At 37.4% G+C, this 25,028-nt stretch overlaps 2 protein-coding genes across 3 annotated transcripts in view; both read left to right on the forward strand.

Moving 5' to 3' along the window:
• capn5a (calpain 5a) overlaps positions 1-10,154 on the forward strand; it is a 32,964-nt gene extending 22,810 nt beyond the window's left edge. The window contains exons 7-13 of the mRNA XM_048168561.1: positions 1,072-1,149; positions 2,729-2,924; positions 3,004-3,126; positions 5,578-5,774; positions 5,856-5,977; positions 6,944-7,080; positions 8,601-10,154. Of these exons, the coding sequence (XP_048024518.1) occupies positions 1,072-1,149; positions 2,729-2,924; positions 3,004-3,126; positions 5,578-5,774; positions 5,856-5,977; positions 6,944-7,080; positions 8,601-8,783 (1,036 nt within the window). The 3' untranslated portion in view covers positions 8,784-10,154. The remainder of the gene's footprint in view (positions 1-1,071; positions 1,150-2,728; positions 2,925-3,003; positions 3,127-5,577; positions 5,775-5,855; positions 5,978-6,943; positions 7,081-8,600) is intronic.
• Positions 10,155-17,577: 7,423 nt separating this feature from the next.
• The window catches only part of myo7aa (myosin VIIAa), a 62,574-nt gene continuing 55,123 nt past the window's right edge, over positions 17,578-25,028 (forward strand). The window contains exons 1-2 of one of the 2 annotated variants that reach the window (XM_048168736.1): positions 17,578-17,752; positions 21,522-21,612. In XM_048168736.1, coding sequence (XP_048024693.1) covers positions 21,595-21,612 — 18 coding nt within the window. In that variant the 5' untranslated portion in view covers positions 17,578-17,752; positions 21,522-21,594. The remainder of the gene's footprint in view (positions 17,753-21,521; positions 21,613-25,028) is intronic. The other variant, XM_048168737.1, reaches the window with a different exon arrangement.

The following is a 25,028-nucleotide window of genomic DNA, read 5'->3' on the forward strand; positions in this document are numbered from 1 at the left end:
TGAGAGTGAATGCCCTAAATCAGGGGTCTTCAACCAAAAACCATTGGTGCTGGGACCTAATAACATGCATTTAAAGGGTAAGTTCACACAAAAATGAAATTTCTGTCATTAATTACTCACCCTCATGTCGTTCCAAACCCGTAAGACCTTCGTTCATCTTCGGAACATAAATCTGATGTAGAACCAGGGAGCGCTGGACATAAACAGCGTAGCAGAAAGACGGGGGAGAGAAGATGTTGTTGAATAAAGTCGTTATTTTTTTGTTTTTGCGCACAAAAAGTATTCTTGTCGCTTCATGACATTAAGGTTGAACCACTGCAGTCACATTGACTATTTTAGCAATGTTTTTACTGCTTTTCTGGACCTTGAATGACGGTAATTACGTTGCTTTCTATGGGAGATAAAAAACCTCTCAGATTTCATCAAAAATATCTTCATGAATGGAAGTCTTGTGAGTTTAGAACGATATGAGGGTGAGTAATTAATGACAGAAATTTCATTTTTGGGTGAACTAACCCTTTAATGCCATTTTAATGTATTTACATTTTTATCATGCTTACATTGCCAATCCATTAAAAATTATATTTTAATGTAGTACAGAGTTATTTGAGTTTACATTTAGAATACATACTAAATACATTTTCATGTGGGAGGGACAGTCATACATTTTTACATTCATTCATACTTTTTAGTGGCCAGTTTGTACTAATTCATTCCCTCATTTTGATTTAACTAAAACAAAGGAATGAATTATTACAATGTGGCTACAATTTACTAGAACAAGGGAACAAATTAATAAAATTAGGAAATTAATTCTTAATTCCTTGCCACAATTTTTTTTTTTTTTTTCACCAAATTAATTTGGGATCAAACAATAACTGGTGGTAAAATGAAAGTTTCAAAAATGGAAGTTTCAAAAAAGCAAACATTATTAGTTACCAGAGCCATTGGTGAAATGTGCCATTAGCAGGAATATTTGTCAGATGGTTTATTATTATTCTTTTTTTTACAGTGGAAATTGAATTGTCGCACTATTATGTTGTTTCTGAATCCATCTCTGTGTGTCTCTAGCTCAGAGGAGTGGAAGAAAGTCAGTAAGAGTGAGCGAGAGCGGTTGGGTGTGACCGTGGAGGATGATGGCGAGTTCTGGTGAGATTCATATCTGGACTGGTTTTGCTGTGTTTCACCAACTTCAACTCTTATCTGTGACATGGTGTCATTTACCACAGAAAATAATTTAGCATCTTTCAGCTTGTCAGTAAAGCATTAAAAAGGATTTAAAAGCAGAAACGTGAAGCTTGTATTTTGTTAAAGCATTTACACTAATTCTTCAGTGCAAAAATTATCCTCCTTTTCTGGCATCTTTGCACGTATCATATGAAAGTTACTGGGTTTACATGGTCATGACAGGAGCACTGAAAAAATGTAGTGAAATCATTAGTAAATTTCACAAATATTTACAAAGAAATGGTAACACGTTAAATTAAATGTGAAATTTTGATGTAGAAAAACTGAAATAATATTTTCTTTTAAAATTTACTCAATTTACAACTTTCAAAAATATATTCTGAAATATATATCTTTTTACACATAAGTTAATTGTATTACATTAGTTATATTTGAACATGCATAATGTTTTGTGAATAAACTTTTCAAAACAATGTGTATTTACAGTACAGTCCAAAAGTTTGGAACCACTAAGATTTTTAATGTTTTTAAAAGAAGCTTCGTCTGCTCACCAAGACTACATTTATTTAATTAAAAATACAGTAAAAACAGTAATATTGTGAAATATTATTACAATTTAAAATAACTGTTTTCTATTTGAATATATTTCACAAAGCAATTTATTCCTGTGATGGCAAAGCTGAATTTTCAGCATCATTACTCCAGTCTTCAGTGTCACATGATCCTTCAGAAATCATTCTAATATGCTGATCTGCTGCTCAAGAAACATTTAATGTGTACAATTGTACAAAATATTTGTGTACAATATTTTTTTTCAGGATTATTTGATGAATAGAAAGTTCAAAAGAACAGTGTTTATCTGAAATCTAATCTTTTGTAACATTATAAATGTCTTTACTGCCACTTTTGATCAATTTAATGCATTCTTGCTGAATAAAAGTATTCATTTCTTTAATTTCTTTTCAAAAAAATAAAAATAAAAATTCTTACTGACCCCAAACTTTTGAACGGTAGTGTATAATGCTACAGAAGCTTTGTATTTCAGATAAATGCTGTTCTTTTGAACTTTCTATTCATCAAGGAATCCTGAAAAAAAAAAAAAGTACACAACTGTTTTCAACATTGAAAATAATCATAAATGTTTATTGAGCAGCAAATCAGCATATTAGAATGATTTCTGAAGGATCATGTGACACTGAAGACTGGAGTAATGATGCTGAAAATTCAGCTTTGCATCACAGGAATAAATTACTTTGTCAAAAATATTTAAATAGTACACAGTTATTTTAAATTGTAATAATATTTCACAATATTACTGTTTTTTACTGTATTTTTAATTAAATAAATGTAGCCTTGGTGAGCAGACGAAACTTCTTTTAAAAACATTAAAAATCTTAGTGGTTCCAAACTTTTGGACTGTACTGTATGTAAAGTATGCAGCCTTTTACTTTAGAATCAACTCGTTTACTCAAATTGAAACTCCTCAAAACCTTTCTTTTCATGACCTTTCTTTATCGTCCTGCTGTCTTTCCTCTCTCAGGATGGATTTTGATGACTTCTCTAAGTATTTCACAGACCTGATTCTGTGCCGCTTGATTAATACGTCGTACTTGAGCATTCACAAGACCTGGGATGAGGAAGTGATGCGAGGCTCCTGGTGTCGCCACGACGACCCTTTAAGGAACCGATCTGGAGGCTGCATTAACCACAAAGCCACGTTCCTCCAGAACCCACAGGTGCGACACTCATTCACACTTGCGTGTGTTGTTGTGTAGATGTGTCGTGTGCTGAAGAGCGTGTCATTGTGGTTTTCAGTACGTGTTTGACGTGACAAAGCCAGAGGATGAAGTTTTGATCTGCCTACAGCAGCAGGACAAGAGAGCTCAATCCAAAGAAGGCAAAGGAGAGAACATGGCCATCGGATTTGATATCCAAAAGGTATGTCAAGTCAAGTCACCTTTATTTGTATAGCGCTTTATACAATACAGAATGTTTCAAAGCAGCTTCATAACAGTCATACAGGAAAATACACTGAACAAAATTATAAATGCAACACTTTTGTTCTTGCCCCCATTTTTTTGAGCTGAGGCACACCTGTGCAATAATCATGCAGTCAAATCAGCATCTTGATATGCCACACCTGTGAGGTGGATGGATTATCTCGGCAAAGGGGAAGTGCTCGCTAACACCGATTTAGACAGATTTGTGAACAATATTTGAGAGAAATAGGCCTTCTGTGTACATAGAAAAAGTCTTAGATCTTTGAGTTCAGCTGGGGGCAAAAACAAAAGTGTTGCGTTTATAATTTTGTTTAGTGTAGCAGAATCAATGACAAATTCAAACTCTGCCATAAAGCAACTCTAAAAAGACAATATTCAGGTTGAGTCAGTGCAATGTATATGATTTTTAGTCATACTCATTCTAATATAAAGGCGGTATATCTATTGAAAGAGTTAGTTCTTTTAAATATGTAGGTATATGGCTTGGCGAAAGATTAGCTTTTAACGTACACATTGATAACTTGTTAAAGAAGCTTAGGCCTAAATGTTTGCCCTATGTTTAAAAAATGTTTCCTTTATGGGGTTAGAAAGAAAATAGATCTAATTGATAATGGTGATCTTTTATATATGCATCTCTTTTTAGGAAATTAGACTCCATTTATCATTCAGCATTACGCATCACTGTATTTTATACAAATTCGTAGCTTCGTCATCTCTACATCATAAAAGAACATTTCATATGTATATATTTATCGAAAGAAACTTATCTTTTAACCTTTATACAAGTAGTTATTGCACTAGATCCATATCTTAGATTTGTCTGAATGTCCCAAGGGTGTACTCGGAATTTGATAAATTTGCTATTCATGCTCCTTGGGTTTGGAATGAATTGCAAAATGTACTCAGGCTTGATGTACTTCCACCTTTGAATACTTTTAAATGTCTTTTGCAAACTGTTGTGAAGGAGACTTGCTATTGTTTTTCTTGATTTGACTTTATTTATTGACCTTATATGTGTATTTGTCATACTGTTATCTTGTGCAACTTTATGCTGCCGTCTTGACCAGGACTCTCTGGAAAAAAGAGATTTTTCTATGTACACAAAAGGCCTATTTATCTCAAATATTGTTCACAAATCTGTCTAAATCGGTGTTAGCGAGCACTTCTCCTTTGCCGAGATAATCCATCCACCTCACAGGTGTGGCATATCAAGATGCTGATTTGACTGCATGATTATTGCACAGGTGTGCCTCAGCTCATGAAAAATGGGGGCAAAAACAAAAGTGTTGCGTTTATAATTTTGTTCAGTGTATTTTCCAGTATGACTGTTATCAAGCTGCTCAGTGGGGTTATCCTGGTTAAATAAAGGATAAATAAATAAATAAATGTTAAATCTATTTAGTTCAATATTCAACTATAAGCAGCTCTTCAGAAGACAATAATGTCATTATTCGACTCTAGTCTGTTCAATAGCTATGTTGCCATCCACCTGTTTTATGCAAATTTTGGGATATCATATAAAAAACACTGGATAGAAACGGCAAGATGCGCATACATTTTAAAAATGTGGGGAAAAAAAACCTCAATTGAGGCGGATCATTTTTTTTTGCATAAACTATGATGGAAATGCAGAATAAATCCCTCGATGCGCAACATAAACTCATAGGATTTTGCCTCAACAGAGGATGCGATTGGATAACTGGACTAACCACTGGACCAATTGCATCGCTCAGCATCTCAAATGTTAGTTTGGTCTTTCTGAAATGCCTGAGCCAAAGTCTGGCATCAGAAAGATTTGGTATAATGACATCCCAGAACCATCTCACATTATTGCATTCACAAACACCAGGCATCTGAATGCAAGATAACAAGACAGCGTTTCGTCAGCACGCTCTGAGGTGCAAATATTTAATGATATACAAAAATTAAGACAACAGTGGCTTTCCCAACTGCAAAAACTTCCTTTTTTTTTATTACAGATATTTTGTGCCAATTTCCCAGGATGTGAATATTTGGTTCTCTTGAACATATGTGTTGGAAACTTTGCTTTATTCACAAATCTGCAATATTATAATTTTGCAATTACATTAAATTGGCAGCTTTGGGTGGAGAAACAAAGTTCACAGTTCAATAACAGTGTTGATGTTGCAAAATTAGTGTCATTATTTAGCTCAATTCAGTTTTCAAGTTTTGTTCTCATCCAATAGTGTCAGTGCAGTCAAAGTGATAATATTACTGAATTTGAAGTCTTTTAAACCCCAATTAAGCTAGCAGAAATGTGACAGTGGCAAGGAACCCAAACTCCATCAGGTGACAGCAGTGGGAAAAAGACATTAGGAGACTGTACACATGCACACACAGGAATATTGATTGATGTGTTCTCTGATAGGTCGAGCTCAACCGGATATACCGCATGCATGCCATTCAAAAAACGGTGGGCAGCTCAGTCTACATTAACTCCCGCAGCGTCTTTCTGCGCAAAGACCTGAAGGAGGGACGCTATGTCATCATTCCCACGACCTTTGACCCCCGCCTGCAGGGAGACTTCCTGTTGCGTATCTTCACGGATGTACCTTCAAACTGCAAGTAATGCATAATATATTATACATTCTTTTCTTTTTGCATTATGGATAATGAATGTATCGATGAAGATTGTGTGGTTTTAAGGGAGCTGACAATAGACGAGCCGCCCCAGACGTGTTGGACGGGGTGTTGTGGGTATCCAAAGCTGGTCACACAGGTGTACGTCCACAGAGCAAACGGACTCAAGGCTCAGGACTCGGATGGATGTAAGTAATGTCATGTTCTTTCTGTTTTTGTACACAATACCGCTTATAGAAATGCTCTGGATAACAGTGCCTTCCACATATTTCATAACTACCAATTAAACAATAAAATATTTTTCTTTAACTTAAATGCATGTCACTGTACACTAGCACTCAAATGCTTGGGGTCTGTAAGATTTTTAATGTTTTTTTTTTTTTTAAATGATCTTATTGTTAGCAAATCTGCATTTAGTTGGTCAGTAATATTGAAAATTGAAATGAAATATTATTACATATAAATGAAATGAAATATTATTACATATACAACTGTTTTCTATGTGATTTAAATTTAAAATGTAATTTATTTCTGTGATCAAAGCTGAATTTTCAGCATTATTATTCCAGTCTTCAGTGTCACATGTCACATTGAATAAAACATTTCATATTATTATCAGTGTTGAAAACAGTTGTGCTGCTTCATATTTTTATGGAAACTGCTAAGTTTTGTTCAGGATTCTTTAATGAATAGAAAGTGCAAAAGAACATTTTTTTTTTTTTTCCTTCAAAAACATTTGAGTGGTAGTGTACATGCTTTAATCTGTCAAATTTATATTATTATAAATAATTTTATTGTATATGTGTTTTACATTTTTTAAAATATGATTTTTTAACTATACCATTTTACAACTTGAACTAATCTTGAGATACCATAAAAGATCAAATTATCTGATATTTTAAGAAACTTTGACACATAGTCATATGACACTGTGCTCTGTGATGTCATTTCCTATATCAGGATTTGCATGTCACATGACAACACAATGCCAAACTACTTTTACTATATTTATTTGAAGAATTTTAGCTTTTTAATAAGACAGTTACCAACATGCTTGTAATTGAAAATAAGTGCATTCAGATCTTGTATTTTTGGAAAAATGTACTCAAAAGTAGTTTGATGTTTTTGAATGGCTGATTTTCCTGTTGTTTCAGCATCTGACCCGTACGTCATCATCAGCTGTGAGGGAGAGAAGGTTCGTTCATCGGTGCACAAAGACACACAGAGCCCAGACTTTGATGTGAAGGCTGTTTTCTACAGGAAGAAGCCAAAAGAGCCTATCCGCATTCAGGTAATAGTCTTTTAGGAATCATTTGTAGATGTTTCCATCCAAAGTTGTGAATTTAACTTTGGAAAATTGGAAAATAGCATAAAACATTTACAATCCCACCGATTGACCAAGAGAACAAAATCAACACTTCCTGGGAAACTGGCTCAAAATATGTAATAAAAATGGAAGTTGGCGCAATTGGGAAAGCCACTGTGGCTCTTTTTTCCTGCATCATAAATACGCATTAGAAGCTGTCATGTTATCCATGTTTCACAATCGTATGAAACAGTTCTGGAAGGGAATTAAAGGATTAGTCCACTTTCAAATGAAAATTTCCTGATAATACATCCATGATGTCCATGCCCTTCTTTCTTCAGTCGAAAAGAAATTAAGGTTTTTGATGAAAACATTCCAGGATTTTTCTCCTTATAGTGGACTTCAATGGACCCCAAATGGTTGAAGGTCAAAATTACAGTTTCAGTGCAGCTTCAATGCATTCTACACGATCCCAGATGAGAAATAATGGTCTAAGCTAGAGAAACCATCACTCATTTTCTTAAAAAAAAAAAAAAAAAAAAAAAAAAATTATATACAGTATATAGTTTTATATAGATTTAACAATAAATGCTCATCTTGAACTAGTTCTCCTTCTTCTTCTGTATTAGAATTCTGGCAGTGTAGACACTGCTAAGTGTATTACTGCCCTCCACAGGTCAAAGTTTGAACTAATTGTTATATACTTGCGCTAGCATATTGTATATGACAATTTAGTTCAAACTTTGACCTGTGGAGGGCAGTATACACTTAGCAGCGTCTACACTGCTGGAATCCAATTGAGAAGAAGAAGAGGGCTAGTTCAAGATGAGAATTTATGGTTAAAATGTATTTTTTTTTAAAAATTGTTTTTAGAAAATGATCGACAGTTTCTCTAGATAAGACCCTTATTTCTCGTCTGGGATTGCGTAGAATGCTTTGAAGCTGCTCTGAAACTCATTTTGACCTTCAACCTTTTGGGCTCCATTGAAGTCCACTATATGGAGAAAAATCCTGGAATGTTTTCATCAAAAACCTTAATTTCTTTTCGACTGAAGAAAGAAAGACTGAGTAAATTATCAGGAAATTTTAATTTGAAAGTGAACTAATCCTTTAAACCAAATCGTTCACATGACACACTTTGGCTCAGGCATTTCAAAATGACCAAGCCAATATCGTGTGATGAGGCAAAGTTCTGTGAGTTTTTGTTGCACATCGAGATAATTATTTGATAATTGTGTTTCCATCTTCGTTTATGCACACATCCTCTTATCGGATAAAAAATTATTAGCTTCCATTGAGTGCATATGTTTTTGTTATGTGCATTTTTAGAATTTATGTGCATCTTTGTTTTTGTTTTTTATCTATCGTTTGTGATACTCCAAAATTCACATAAAATTAGGTGGATGAAACAGCTATTGTCATGACGAATCAATTCCATCATGTTCCCCTCTGTAATCTGCCAGTTAGCCTCAAGTCTTTGTTTACCTTTCTGTTGTGTCAATCAGATCTACAACAAGAACCTTCTGAAGGACTCTTTCATGGGTCAGGCGACCTTGAACGGTGACCTGTCTGACCTGCAGCAGCTTCACACACTTCACCTGCGGGACAAAGGAAACCGGCAGAACAATGACCTCCCGGGTCTCGTCTCGGTGAGCCTCATTACCAGCGACGTCCTCACCAACATCTGACGTCACTCACGTTCATGCTGTTCCTGTGGTAAATCGTACAGTACTATATGTGGTGTATTACATATATTTACATGTTTTGTTTTTTTTTTCTTTTGGGAATGTTTCTTGGAAGCAAAATGTAGTTGTTTACAAGCACTTTTTACACCTTAAAGCTGTCATTTTCTGGTATTATGTGCTTCCCATTGTCTTGGAAATGTGTATATATATCTGGATATTATAGGATATGCATCTATATCACTATATGAAATAGCATGCTGTATATGCATTTATCTAATACCACTAATAACTATTCAGGTAAGCTAGTTCAGATATGTAGTAATGAATTTCAGCTTTATATCTGTATGTTAATGCGATTTGACCAAACAATCAGTAACGGAAGGTAAAGGACTTTCTGTTTAATCTCTGTTTACACTAAATGTTTAAATATGGAGGACATTTCTTTTTATGTTTTTTTTTTTCTCCTTCAAATGTTATACATAATCCTGTGTTGATTTTTATGAAGCTGTGCCAAGTTTGTCAAGATTTGGTGAAAGGAACCATTTCTCCAAATTATGTAGTGTTTTATCCAGTGTTTACCAGGATTTATGTTTAACATGGTCTTCAAAGTGAAGGTATCAGACAAACATATAAACATGAAGACAGACATATAAACAAAAATATCCGTTTAACGAGCAGCCAATATATAATGGTATAAAGCTGTTTTAGAGCCAAACAGAGCTGTTTCTTATGATTTTAAACACATATTCTCCTATAAATATTGTTTACAATGTTATCCACCACTCGAGAGGTTAATCTACACAGCGTAAAGACCAATTATAACCACCAGGTGGCAGTATGACATCGGAAAGGGAGGAGCACGTCACTCTCAGCGTGTGGGTTTTTGCCTTTTGTTTTTCTTCTTTTAATTGTCTTTCAAAAGGTAACATGCAAAACTGATGTACTTATTTTTTGTTTAAATATATATTTATTATACATTATATAAATATTTAGATTTTGTCATTTTATACCTCTTCACACACTAATGATAATCATAAACAAACTACTAAAATAAAACTAAATGTCATCATAAAGCCAAATTCTCCTGTTTTTCCCTTTGATACAAAATGCCAAGATACTTTTTACAACTGTGCCATTTTACAATCACTATGAATTATTTTCATTTTTTGTCTTAATTTAATTTGTACCATTTCTTTCCATGCAGTGCCTGTTGTCTCTTTACAGATGAATAGATGTGCCTTATCAGAACGGGTAAAATAGCCAAAGATTAGCCATAATCTGTGATGTTTTTTTGTTTTGTTTTGTTTTTTGTATATTTTGATTGTGTTTTTCTCACTATTTCACACAATGAAATAAAGTTTGATTGAATGTTCAGTTATTTGCCTGTAATTTTTGTTCATGCACAAGTTCACATGACCATGTAAAACGGTTTTTTTTAAAACGGTTTTTCAAGACCTGTTACGCACACACACGTACTTAAAGGGTTAGTTCACCCAAAGATGAAAATTTTGTCATTTATTACTTACCCTCATGCCGTTCCACACCCAATACCTTCGTTAATCTTCAGAACACAAATTAAGATATTTTAGTTGAAATCCGATAGCTCATTAATATTATAAAGCGACGAGAATATTTTTGGAGCGCCAAAAAAACAAAATAACGACTTATTTAGTGATGGCCGATTTCAAAACACTGCTTCATGAAGATTCGGAGCACAAATGAATCAGTGTGTCGAATCATGATTCAGATCGCGTGTCAAACTGCCAACGGCTGGAATCACGTGACTTTGGCGCTCCGAACAGCAGATTCGACACACTGATTCATAACGCTCCGATGCTTCCTGAAGCATTGTTTTGAAATCGGCCATCACTAAATAAGTCGTTATATAGTGTTATATAGGCGCTCCAAAAATATTCTCGTTGCTTTATAATATTAATATTGAACCACTGTACTCACATGAACCGATTTAAATATGATTTTAGTACCTTTATGGATCTTGAGAGACGAAGTGTCCGTTGCTCCCTATTAGTCCATGGGCCAGACGAGATGTCGGTACCACTCAAGGTGGCAAAGGTTGCTTATACTTTTTGAAAAGATACATGTCTGTAGTTAACATTTTTGTATGATAACCCTTCTGGATTCACAGCTAAATTAGTGTTATCAGCTGTTAAAGTTACACTCCCCCATTGAAAAAACACGTTTTTGACACAGGTGCATACCTTGTTATTGAGCTTTATTAAAGACACATTTACATATTTTATGTTGTTATGTTTGGTATCATTTTAAAGGGGACAGTCTGAGCTTTCATTCAAGTCCTTTTATGAACACTTTGGAAAAGTACAGCCTACCCTGGAGCTCATCAAACTTTTAATCACACATATTTTCCTGCCATTTCCGCCTAAGTCATCTTTTGTCTTTTAATCCTGTGGCATCAGGGAGCATCAGAGATACAAAATGTGAACACTGTAATACTGACATGACTCTAAGGATTCAGAAAATGTATAATTTCCTCATATTATCTCATTTTGATGGGGTGGTTTTCAGCCTTATATCAGACATGGCGGGTTTTTTTTTTTTTTTTTTTTTGAAAAAAGAAGTCAAAATAGTAAGCAGACCAAAGTCAGTGAGATTGATTCACACTCATTTTATATTTGTTGAAAGAATGGCAATAATTTCACAATCATTTTACAACTATGAACAACCAACAATAAAGTTTACATTTGTCAGGTATTGTGCAAACACCATTGTATGTACATTGGTAATAATACAAACAAAATCTAAAACTTTATGATAATAATAATAATAACAATATCAACCTTCAGAACATCAGCAGGACTCTTCACTCAAACAGGTCATCACTTTCTTCATCTGATTCCCCAAGTTCAAATTTGGGCTGTGGATCATCAGCTTGTTTTTGATTGCTGCAGGTTTGCAATCTACACATATCTGTGCAGGACAGTCCATTTGACAGGCATGTGCAATCTGGAAGTTTACATGAACGCACACACTTGCAAGAAAGCAGCTCCAACACCATTTCTGGTGCAGGTGCAGAACGCATCCAATGAATGGCCAACTTGCCATCATTGATGGTCCAACCATGCAGAGTTGGGCTTGGCACCACAGGTGAAGTTTGTAAACAGCTCTTCCAGATTGCTGCTTGATAGTTTGACCGTTGAACATGCATGTAAAGACAGTCTCTACATGGTGGCAGCTGGCTAGACTCAATTGCTCCCCTTTTGGCACGGAACAGCTGGTGACGTAGTTCATTGACTTTACCTGTGCTCTTATTAGCGGTGTACATGCAACAGGTAAACTGTTCAATTTTCTGGAAAAGATCCTCTGTTACATTCCAAGACTTCCCCAGTTGACTGAAGGTGTCTTGGTATGAGGTGTCCTTTTTCAGCATCTTCAGGGCTTTCAACTTCCCTTGACCAGCAAATGCACTGACCGTATCACAGCCTGTGAATGCATGTAGACCAATTAGGCTATCACACATGCCATATCCAATTGAGCCTACCAGTTTAGTGATGTCAACAAAACGGGTACGATTCTGTGTTCCACATTTTTGATAAATAGGACAGGTGATATCTTTCTGGAATGCAAGACAAAGCACCATGACATCAGTGTCCTCAGCTGTGATGATTACGGACTTTGAGCCTGCATTAGATGCATGCAATGCATGCAGCAGCAAACGTGTGTCAGCTTCCTCGTGTGTCGAGTGCAACTCTGTTACTTCCTCACACTTCTCCTTTGTCAGCTTGTAACAAGTTTCTTCACAGGTCATGTACAGAGTTTTGCCATGCAGCAATTGTCTGTATTGTGGATGCTTCCATTCTGCCACTAGAAACTTGATTAGGCTGTTCTTGTTGGAGGAACTACAAAGGAATTTCCGCCACTGTCTCACATAGTGCCCACCTACAAGGTTCTTGTGCTGGAGAGCGGAGTCTGCACCCCGGTTTACTCGTTCAGCATCTTTGATGGAAGTTTGGTGATAGACATCAAAAACAACATCTAGTCTCTCACTTTTCTCACCTTCTTGCAGGACCGACAGCAACGCTGACTTTGCCACCTGTGCAAAGGTTCTGTTGTCGCCATTCATTTTTTGAATAAGGCTCATCCCATCAATGATGCAAGCAGATGGTGTTGGGATGTGTTCTGCTGGAGAGACATTCTTTTCGAGTTCTCTAGCAAGTGCAGCCTTGTTGGTTTTTCGTAAGGTGCCATCAGTGTTGGCGAGTGCCCATGGCAGCGGGCCAAGGGGGTGAGAGAGAACATCCTTCATATTAACATTTCTGCTTTCAGCTACAAGGATCATGTGGCTAAACAGATTTCTATCGGCCTTGAGAACAACATCTTGTCCTTTCTTTCCATGAGATCTTTTTGTGTTGATGTTGGAGAATGTTTTGAGGCCTTGTTTGGTCATCTTGTCAAGGAATTTTAAAGATGTTGGGTCCTCTTCTAGTCTTGATTGTCTAAATATCTGGTAAGCCTCTTCCCCGATCTCAGAGGCTCTCAGGAGATCCCTGGTCACATCAGGAGGAGCAATGGAGCCAGTTGAGAGGCTAACCAAATCAATGCCATTGGGGGCCATAGGATTGAGCCAGTTATTTTCCATAAGGTCAACGAGAGACTTGACATCCTTCTCATCTCTGATGATCCGTGAAGCCTGTAGATCTTGATGGGACAGCTTGGAGCTGCCTTGACCTATCAGGTCTCTCAGCTGTCTGAGGAACAAAGATCTGTATTCAGCCATTAGGTAATATTTGGTCACAGCTCCTGGCTTCAAACTGAATCCTTTTGTACCTCCAGCTGTCTGGGTGTCTTTGTTTACAGTTTCCTCTATGGCTTGGTCAACAGGGATTCGACCAAAGGTATTGGTGGAGCCCATCTGTACAGAGAAACAACCTTCCATGAATTCTTTGAACACATCTGGGTGTGTGGAGGGCAGTTGCAACATTTGAGCATAGTAGTAGGGAAGGTAGCGTGCATAATTTATTCTGTCATATGCGAAGCACCAAGGAATCATCGCTCGAATGCTCGCCAAGTGAAGAATCCAGTCTCCCTCTCTCGATGCCCTTATGAGCCCCAACAAGATTTCCACCATGTCCAAGTAAGACATCCAGAATGCAGAAAGACTGCCATTTCCATTTCTGAGAAACTCGCAGTATACTTCGAAAAGCTCCATGATGCGTGTACAAGGGCTGCTCTCAAGGACCTCCTTCAAAGCATCCTCTGAAACCTCTTCCCTGAGGGTAAGAATTGACTTCTGTGTTTCCTCGAGGTAACCTCTGCTGGTTGGGTGGTTATCTTCCAACCAGGCCAGGAAACCATTCCATGCTAGCCGCATGAATGCCTCATACAGAAGCTTATGTAGTCGCACAGCCCTGTTGTACTTGCGACCATCCAATACACCAGCAACAGAACCTTCTGCTACAACACCAGATTCAATGCAGAGGTCTCGGAGTCCAGCGTCTTCAAAACGCTTCCCTAGTATTCCCAACATTGTGCAAATTGTGTGGAATACACCAAGTCTGGGAATGATGTTTTGGAACTCACTGTGTTTCCATCCAATCTCAACAGCCTTTGCATAAAGAGCTTGGTCGAAGACACAAACAATCTTTTTCAGGCCTAACTGTTGCATGATCTTTAATGACTGGTTGAGCACCTCTTTGACTGTAGCCATTTGTGTTGCTGGAGCATTGATTGTGGGCAGGTAGCCTATATTGTTGGGGATGACCACCAATTTGTCTCGCGTTAGGATGTTGAAGCCTGTCCAGCTGCTGATTGGCTGTTCTTCTTGTTGTGGCAAGCGTGCAAGCACCCAAATAAGGTTCTTTTTTCGAGCAAGCTGAGTATTGGCTGCAGTATTGATGTCTGCACATTTGCTTTGTGGCGGACCCACTCGTTGTCCAGCATTGTAAGAAGGCAACATTGTTGCAGGTGCACTGATGCTCCGTTGCTTTGTTTTGGAAACAGCTGGCTTGGGTTGGACAGCATCTTGGTCAGATTTCTTTGCTTGCACAGCTATCCCATTCACTCTATGGGATGTTCCCATACCACTGACTGTTTCCTCCAAGCGATCAATGTTGTCCCAGGCTAAAGTAGTGAATAGGCCAGGATGGATGTTAGTGGGCAAAGCTATATCACTTTCAGTGGAAATGAGTTTTTGGAGACAGAGGGCTGTGTCAATCTCCTCCAGCTGTGAATAAGACACACAGTGACCGAGCCTGTTTAAGATGTTTATCAGCTCTACATTGCCTGTTAATGACTTGACACTAAATGGGAGAATGATATGCTTAGAGGGTTTTACACTTCCACATGTCACTGCATATACTATATCTTGACCAAACGATTGCACAAGCCGCTGAACTCTCTGCGTTGCATGAAGAACATCATGACAACCTGTGAGTAGATAACAAAGGAAAACGCTAAGTGACTCTGGAATGGTAGGGCATTCTTCTTCTGATTTAACATCAGGTGGCCAGGACTGAGGAACATCTTGTTCCTTGATGTCTGCTCTCAAATGTATGGCTACTCTTGCTACAGCATCTTTGTCTTTAATTTTCAGGTTGTGGTTTTCTTTGACAAGTTCCCTCATGGACAAATTATCTGGATAGAGCAGGAGTTTTCCATTATCGTCAGGGATGATGTGGAGTGCTCCACCAAACTCATGCTCAAGCTTTCGCCGTATGTGCTTTTTGGTTGCATTTTTGACGTGGATGATTCCTTTGGATTCCATTGAAGCAGTCAGTCTGGAAGTTAGATCAGTCATAGACATCACTTTAGGGTTGGCAAAAAGCTCCACCCTGATGAACTGAAATAGTTCATCAAATGATGATTGTACAGCAGCATCATACTGGGCTTCAACATCATCACATTCATCACAGGCTGACACATTTTTAGGGATGTCTTCTTTTGTGTACAATCTGTAACAAGATCTGTGGTAGTGTCCCTCTGCTGCTACAAGGTCTCTACTTACAATAGCCAGTATTCTACTGTCCATTTTTTTTGTGGCTACACTTCGTATCTTTTCATCAGCTCGAAGTTCTCTACACTGTACCACTTTTTCCCTTTTATTTTGTCCTTTTACATATTTGTCAGTTTTTTGACAAAATATGCACTCCTCGCTGTAAGTCCTACATGTTGATGAGACATGTCTAGCTTCTCTTTTAGATTCTTTCTTTTTATTAGAGCCACTAGCACTTTGTTTCTCTTTTTCAAGAATGCCATCAAGAAGTTTCTTCATAGTGAAGATACTGCGACACTTTCTGTGGTAATAAAGTATTGGAATCTTTCCCTCAGGAAGGTCTTCTACCATTTCTAAAATTGGTGCGTGGTTCCGTATCTGAGCTGCCCTGAGCAGAGTTTTCCAGGAGTCAACTCCTTGTAGTGAAACCAACTTATCTTTATCATCAGAGCAGTGGATGATACACTCCATTTTTGGCTCTGGACTGTCATTTGCTTCCTTGCTGGTTGCCATATTAACTGTTATCTTTGGCTTTACAGAAATAAAGCTTACCTAACTGACATAGGTTGACGTGTTGACTCTCATTGTGCCTAACTGTCAACTAACCATCAAATATTAAACCCTACAGATCTGGTACAGCATTCTGGGAGCATAAGCATGACCTTAAACATTCTGTAACCAAAGAAACCATTCCTCACACAACAAGCATACTTTTTGTTACTGTCTGAAGCAAAGATTCTAGAGCAGAGTTCTGAAGCCCAGGCAACATATCAAACAGAAGTGGTCAGACAGTACTGACCAGACCAGCAATATCAAATTCAAATCACAGAGTTCATAAGATGGTTGAGTACAAATGAAAGTCAGAGGCCAATGGGATTAAAACCTCAGAGTTTGGCAAAACTAGTTTTCTTCAAAAAACGCCATGTCTGATATAAGGCACAAGTCATCCCATCAGAATGAGATAATACATGGAAATTATACATTTTCTGAATCCTTAGAGTCATGTCAGTATTACAGTGTTCACATTTTGTATCTCTGATGCTCCCTGATGCCACAGGATTAAAAGACAAAAGATGACTTAGGCGGAAATGGCAGGAAAATGTGTGTGATTAAAAGTTTGATGAGCTCCAGGGTAGGCTGTACTTTTCCAAAGTGTTCATAAAAGGACTTGAATGAAAGCTCAGAATGTCCCCTTTAAAATGATACCAAACATAACAACATAAAATATGTAAATGTGTCTTTAATAAAGGTCAATAACAAGGTATGCACCTGTGTCAAAAACGTGTTTTTTCAATGGGGGAGTGTAACTTTAACAGCTGATAACACTAATTTAGCTGTGACTCCAGAAGGGTTATCATACAAAAATGTTAACTACAGACATGTATCTTTTCAAAAAGTATAAGCAACCTTTGCCACCTTGAGTGGTACCGACATCTCGTCTGGCCCATGGACTATAGATTGGCCTCTTGCTTGATGAATATTTGCAGCATGTAAATGTGACTTATGTTATCAGAGGCATTCTGGAGAATCAACTTGTCATCTTCAGCTTTCATTGCAGTAAACTTCAGATCACAAATCAAATGGCCCGGAAAGCAGTGACCTTTTCATCAATAATACAGTCACATATATAAAACTGGCTGTTCATTTGCATTGAGAGTTTGATTGTTGGACATCTTTTTATTTAGTGTATCTCTTACATATCTTGAGAACGTTTCGTATGAAAGATTGCGTGTCTGTGTGTGTGTATCCTCTCTGCCCCCCATTGAGCCGCCTGCTCCCTCCTGTCACTCATTACGTGGTTGTCTGTCCTGACTCCTCCCTCCCCGTGAAGGATCAGTGACCGTGAATGAGAGGAGAGTGTGTATCCTCTCGTACAGCAGCGGAGGCAGGTGTCACACTCAGAAGGTGACACAACAGGCCTGTGCTCCTCTTCCAGTCATTCTTCATCTGACGCACCTGTGTGGATGTCTGGAAACTTACAGAAGAGAGTCTTTCCTGCGTTGTGGTGAGTGGCCAGTGTTTGTTTCTTCATGTAGCTTTAAATCTTGTTACTGAAAACATGTGTTTGTATTCAAACTATTGTTTGTTTGTTCATTCATTATATATATATATATATATATATATATATGTACTGAATAATTACCATTTTTATATCATGGTATTAAAATAATACTCCAAGTCAAGGTACTTAAAAGAAAACCATGGTAATTCCCTTGTACATGTCCAAAAACATGTTACTTTTCTGTTAGTGATGCTATATACATGTTTATGGATCAGTAGATCTGTAAATAACATGATGTAGTAATTACATTTAATAATGTTTTTTCTTAATACAAAAAACGACATTATTCCCAAAACATTCTAGTCACTATCACAGCCTTTACAAACAGTTAGTGTTTCTTAGATTCATAGGGATGACTGTACGCAGTGAAATTGGAGTGTTTTATCTGATGTATGCTAAATTACAGCGTCTTCTCAAGGACGAGGCACAGATTTCATTGAGGTTTGCATGTTTTTCTTGCTTTTCAGCATTTAGTTTGGCCTCTGGCTTGTCCGATTTTGCTCTCCAGTTGAGTTTTTTTGCCAAAAAATGACAGCAACATCTAATTAATTATGCATTGATATTTGAAGCCAGTATAGTTATATAAAACGTGACATAAGAAATCCACTGTTTGCAGTGTAAATACCATGTTTAGAGTGTTATTTGCTGTTGATCTACCAGTCTGTGAAACCTCAAACTTGTCACATTAACAGTGAAAGATAAATAAGATCAGCTGTGGATCTAAAAATAGTCCTTTATAGGTATTTTGGGTGTTGAGATTTTTATTTGGCCACTTAAATCTGTCCAGTCATTGGTCAGAACAGAAATCAGATTGGCACCCCGTGGATTTTGGACTAAGAAGTTCTTAATTTGGCCTGATCCCTACAGTACATGCTATTGAGCATGTTTTAAACATATCCTGTGCTTGAAACAAGAAGGCCTGCATCTCAATAGGAGGCACCATGAGTGCGTTTTAATGTTAATGACAGTGAAATTCATTTTACAATGAATTTTTCAACATGTTTGCTCTTTTAGCTTTTTATTGCAGACTGGTTTTATGTTTGAAGGTCATTGTTTGAAATGATTAATTGATTAGTCAATTGGATTTGTGTTGATAGATTGGTTTAGGCGGCATCGTTGTAGTGGTTTTAATGGATGTATAACACAACCCTGATGTAATCAGAGAGGTACCTTCAAGGAAGTTCAGTCAGTTAGAAAAATAATAGACACCCCTCCATTGTTTTCTAGTTCAAAATGTAAATACTGTGGTGCATGAACATGATCATCATTCACTTCTATGGTACATACAAAGTACCAAGATATTTGATACCATGGAATCACCACAGTACTTTTGTGAGGTAAATTAAAAGAAATGTATGGCGGCTCTTCAACACACACAGACCCTGTCCCGTATTTATTAGTCTGTTTAGCCCCTTTCCCATCTCTTCCTCCTGTCCCGTGCATCCCGAGTGTGCAGTCTTTATTCCCAGACGTCAGCTGGTTTAATTAGACAGTAAAATATTAATGTCCATGTGCATGACGCTCTATTCAGCACATTTATCCTGCTCGCCCCTGCGTGTCCGGCCCAGATTAACCAGCTAGACTTACAGGTCTGGACCAGGGTTAACTAAAACATTTTAGTTACTTAAAATAGATAGATAGATAGATAGATAGATAGATAGATAGATAGATAGATAGATAGATAGATAGATAGATTTTCTGTCTTTGTATATGGGTTAAAGCGATCATGTTTATCAGGAGGTCATAGGTCAGCTGTTGTCAAAGGGAAGTTAAATAGAGGAAATGTGAAGCAGATCACCCACGGCTGAATAATTTAGCATGAGAATTTTTACAGCATTTGTCTTGTCTTGTCTTGTTTTTTTTTACATTTTTTTTCCCTTTTTTTATGCACTTTAATTTACTACTCTTGCTTTTGATTTGGTTATTATTTGTTTCTGTTCACCAGGTTCTTAAAAGCTAAATGTCAGCAGAGGTGGTGTGTGTGTGTGTGTGTGTGTGTGTGTGTGCGTGCGTGTGTGTGTGTTTGTGTGTCTGCTTGTATTTCAGTGTTGTGTGTCCCATTGAATAACAGTCATTAAATCAGCATGACTGCAGTAAATGACGAAACACAAACCAGACCTAGGGTGCGTCTCAATCAGCTCCCTAGTTCAGTAGTCAGGGCACTAATCAGGGAATCAGCCACATTCATTTACATGATACTGATTCACGACCTAGGGAGCTTGGGAGCTGATTGAGATGCAGGTCTAGTACTGAGGGACTTAAAGTCACCATGAAATCTAAATGGCTAATTCTTGTTTTTAAATTTATTTTTAGTGTTGCAATATTTATCATGTTGCAATCATAATCTTTAATCAAAATAACTTCCCTAGTGAAAAAAAAAAATACTAAAATGTATTTGAAATTAATATATTTTGGGCTAAGTATACTATTTACATATTTATGTGTTAAATAAAAATACCCTGCAATTGTACTTGTGGTATACTAAACTAAGTCTGCTAAATTGGAATAACTAATTTTGTACTTAATGCACTTTAATTGTGCATAAGTAGTGCTGAGGTCCAAATAAAGATATACTTATGTATATTTGATTATTTGATACTATTGCTTGTATACATTAGGTATACTTTAAATGTCTTACTGTATATTATACAAAGATCATACAATCCTTATTAAAGGGTTAGTTTACCCAAAAATGAAATTTCTGTCATAAATTACTCACCCTCATGTCATTCCAAACCCGTAAGATCTTTGTTCATCTTCAGAACACAAATTAAGATATTTTTGATGAAACACAAGAGTTTTTTTTTTTTTTTATCCCCAATAGAAAGCAACGTAATTATCATCATTCAAGGTCTAGAAAAGTACTAAAGACATCATTAAAATAGTCAATGTGACTACAGTGGTTCAACTTTAATGTTCTGAAGTGACGAGAATACTTTGTGCGCAAAAATAACGACTTTATTCAACAATTTTTCTGCTCACGTGAACAGCGTCGGCCAATACTGAACTGGCATTTGGACGTAAATGGGTTTTGGAATGACACTGTCAACGCCTAAATTAATCTACAGCGGTCAGGTGGTACACATGGGAGTTTACGAGCTTACGAATTACGAGCTCTACGAGGACGTGAATGCTTATTACGAACCAGAATCTTGTAGTTACAGTAATTACGATTACAGAAATTTAATTTTTTGGTGAACTAACCCTTTATTAGTGATTTTAAAACACTTTTTAGGCATAATATTAAGAAATGTGCATTGTGCACTATAGAAATACTCCAAATAAAGTTTAATGATAATTTTATATCAGTAAGGCTTAAGTGATATGTCAATAAATACGTTAATGGATTTGAAGTATACTTAGTATGAAATAAATGTATTTTAAATAGATTTTGGTATAGTTTTTTTTACTAGGGTTCTCCTCCCTCTTGCAGCAACATCTTATCTTCTCTGACTTGTTGGCGTGAGGGCGGGACAACCTGTCACTCACATGAGATCCACCAATAGAAAACATTACAAAAGGGAAGAAACCATGCCCATTCCATGCCGATTTTAATATATTTAATTTATATCATCTGTGTATGTTTATCTGACTTGACAGTATATTCAATTTCAATTTAATGTGCAATACAACTGTGAGTAGTAGCCGTGTTGCAGTCCATCTAAACTTTTTTTCTAGTATTATTAATAATCTATCATTTTTATACATGCAGGCTTATGACCCTCTTTCTCAGGGTCTCGTGTGGCGACGTCTGATGTCCAGGAGGAAACACAAACAGCACAGTCATGGTCATTCTACAGCAGGTACACAAACATTCTTCATAAACACTCATGAGCCACACATGGACAAACTCTCAGGACCACATGTGTGAGAGTTGGATCATTTCTTTAATTGTATGAGAAACTATAAAATATTTATTTTTTATTTAATTATTTAGTACACCTGTTGATCAAGAATAACCTATATAAAGAAAATAAAAAATAACCTATAACGGGACCTATTTTGCAAAATTAATAGTGCTACAGAGGATGTTTTGTTTTATACATTTTTGCAATATTACTTGAAACTGTCTTTACTAACTGATAAAAGACAATTTATTAGGTGCACTGAAAGGAATAATATTAATATACATCATCTGTGCACGAGGTAGGGCCTTAAAAACATCAGCCAATCGTTTACACGATCATCGCGTAAACGATTGGCCCTCTGGCTTGTCAATCACTGCCTTGACGTTCCTTGTGCGAGACGTGCGCGGCTGCGCGCTCCAGTAACTTTCCACACTCCACAGGCGCCGCATGCAGTGTTTTTGTCAGGAGACAGGAGTAACAACTGCAGATTATGAGTTACCTGCGGTGAGTCCGACATAATGAATCCACTAACACGACACAGCGAATGCCGGTGGTAAACACTCATGTTCCAATACTTGTGCACGAGTTTTGGGAGGCGTTCCCTCGAAATGAGCTGTGAAGGAGGGGGGTTGTTCTTATGTATGCGCTCATTTCATAAACTCAGTAACAGTCTTTGGTTTCTCAGTCGACGAAAAGATCCTCTGCAGCACCTTTAAGTGCTTCCAAAAATAAACTTTCATGATAAAAAAGAACTGCAATGTAATGTGAGCGTGGCCGCGATAGAGATGATGTTTTGTTAGTTTTTGGCATAGTATCTGAGGCACAAGTTGTAAACATTGCTATTCTGGATAGCTGGTGGGAGAAGCAGCTTATTTGCATTTAGAAATACATGCACGAAAACAGCATGTTTTTCCACTCAAAAATGGGCATTTACAACATGGTATAGGCCTAATAAATGATCTTTGGGGTATTCCCAAATATTCTGGGGACAGCAGAGACTTATATTACATCTTGGAAAAAGAGGTATTATATAGGTTGTCTTTAAATAAATGCTTCTCGTAGAAATATTATACGTACATATTTTAGATTCAAAAGTAATAATTTGTATTATTTCATAACAAGTGTTAACTAGTGCCATGCTGTCTGTGAACGTGTGTTGTTCTTTGGTGCCTGTACAGGTCAGTTGGGAACATCACTGGTTTGACATTAAGACACATGTAAACACTCGGTCCAGAAATAAAGCTGCTTCAGTGGAGCAGAAACGTAAATGCTGTTAACTAATTATCTCTAATCTGATCAGGGTCTCAGTACCACATACGCTACCTCTGCCCTCATTAATATGTCAGTCTGCATTGGTTTTTCAGCATGTTGTGAATTTAGCTTTCTGCTGTTTGTCTTGTTTACATCTTTATTAGAGCTCCTCTGATTAAAGCAGTTGTTTGGATCCCTTCGAGTTGAGACTGTGTTGTTTTCCACAATGAATATTGTTTTTAAAGACCCTCTGATGTTGTGATAAATGACAGATTATGTTCTCCAGTTCAAAGCCTGAATCTCATTCCCAGTGCTGAACATCATGCAGTTGCTCAGCACCACAAAACAGTGGTGTAGGTGAGTGTGGGGACAGTTGTCACACTTTTTACTGCGATACTTCTCAGAGTTGGCTTATTTGTGTAGGTCATTTTCTACATAAACACAAACCTTAAAGATTTAAGTAACCTTAAAGTTTTTTAAAGCTGCAGTCTGTAACTTTTTTTGGTTAAAAATGATCCAAAATCAATTTTTGAGCAAGTACATAACCAGCCAGTGTTCAAAACTATCTCCTTACCTTAGCCTGATTCACAACGGTAAGCTTGTAATAATGCTTTATAATAAAACTGGTACTGGTGAGTTTCTGCGGTAAATTCGAGCATGCAGCCGTTCATCTCTGCGTCATTACGTCACGTCTGTTCACATAAAGAAGGAGTCCCAGCTAGTAGGCTATATGGCATGTGAGGATGCTGCTGGTAGCGGATGTTTTATAGCCTTTTCTCACAGAAGCTGCAATAATTAAACTTATTTTGATAGTGGATTGAAATCCAGAAAGGTCCAAATTAGAGGGCTGCATTGGGTTTGGGCTCCCGCGGGATCCGCGGGACCCAACGCAAATCTCGCGGGAGCGGGCGGGAGTGGGCGGTCAGAAAACTTTGCGGGAGACCCGCGGGGAATGGTGGAATTTGGTGAGTAATAGAAACGGTCAACAAATGAAGTTGAGAGGAAAATTAAAGCGGCTCTTTAATGATAAAAGCAAAGCAAGACACGTCAGACACTTGGAAACAATTCTTAAAATTCGAGCGTTTTATTTTGAGCATTCTCGCATGATCTAGTGCACCGCCAGAGAGGGCATTCAGTGTGTGTGGGCGGATCATGGAAGAAAGATGCACAAGTCTGCGACCGCAGTCAGTCAGCAATATACTTTTCCTGGAGTAAGTAATGCAAGGCCCAGTGATCATTAGTTTAAGTAGGCTACGCTATTTTTATTTATTTATTATTTTATTTATTTTCTTTTTTGCAATAGCCTGTTAAGGCATTCTATTTATTTTATTTATTTCGTTTTATATTTAATTTGTTTAAAGTAGGCTATCTAGTCTACTTTGTAAGTCCTATGTACAGGTGTTTATTTAATAAGTTAAAGTTATTTCGTTTTGTGCTTTGGCTTATTTACTTAAAGTGTTATTTAAACTACTTGTTTAGTTAATCGTTCGGTGAGTGTGTACGCAGTAGCCTGCGTTCAAAAACTGAGGTGCCGCTAGTTGTGGTTTTGTTTTAACGGTTAATGTTTTATAACGCTAATAAAGAAAACTACCCAATGTTTTTATCACGTGTGGTGCTTTGTTTTTGCGGCTACTTTCTTATTTAAACGCAATCATGTTTAAAGTCTGTTATTCTGGATGTTAACTTGAACGAATTTAGTCTGAGAGTATTTGTTTAGGCCTGTTTTCACAAGCTCTGAGAGAAAGTCCGCGGGAGCGGGCGGGTTTGGACACAAACATTGCGGGCGCGGGCGGGAACACGCGGGTTGCGGGAGCGGGCGGTCCTGGGGTGCGTTTCCCAAAGCGAACTATGGTCGCAAGTTCCGTCGTTACCAATAGAGTTCAATGGGACTTACGACCATGGTTCACCAACGATGCTTTCGGGAAACTCACCCCTGGTCAGACATTCAGCGGGAGCGGGCGGGTGCGGGTTAAGGAAATCAGTCCCGCGCAGGGCTCTAGTCCAAATGACAATCATTAGTGACAACTGATAGTCAAAAGCAAAAGACTTCGACTGCGGAGCGGCTACAGAAATTGAAATCTACAGGTAACGCTAATACACACTTAATACACAAAGTCATG

This window comes from Megalobrama amblycephala, linkage group LG19, assembly GCF_018812025.1.
Source record: "Megalobrama amblycephala isolate DHTTF-2021 linkage group LG19, ASM1881202v1, whole genome shotgun sequence".
NCBI lineage: Eukaryota > Metazoa > Chordata > Actinopteri > Cypriniformes > Xenocyprididae > Megalobrama > Megalobrama amblycephala.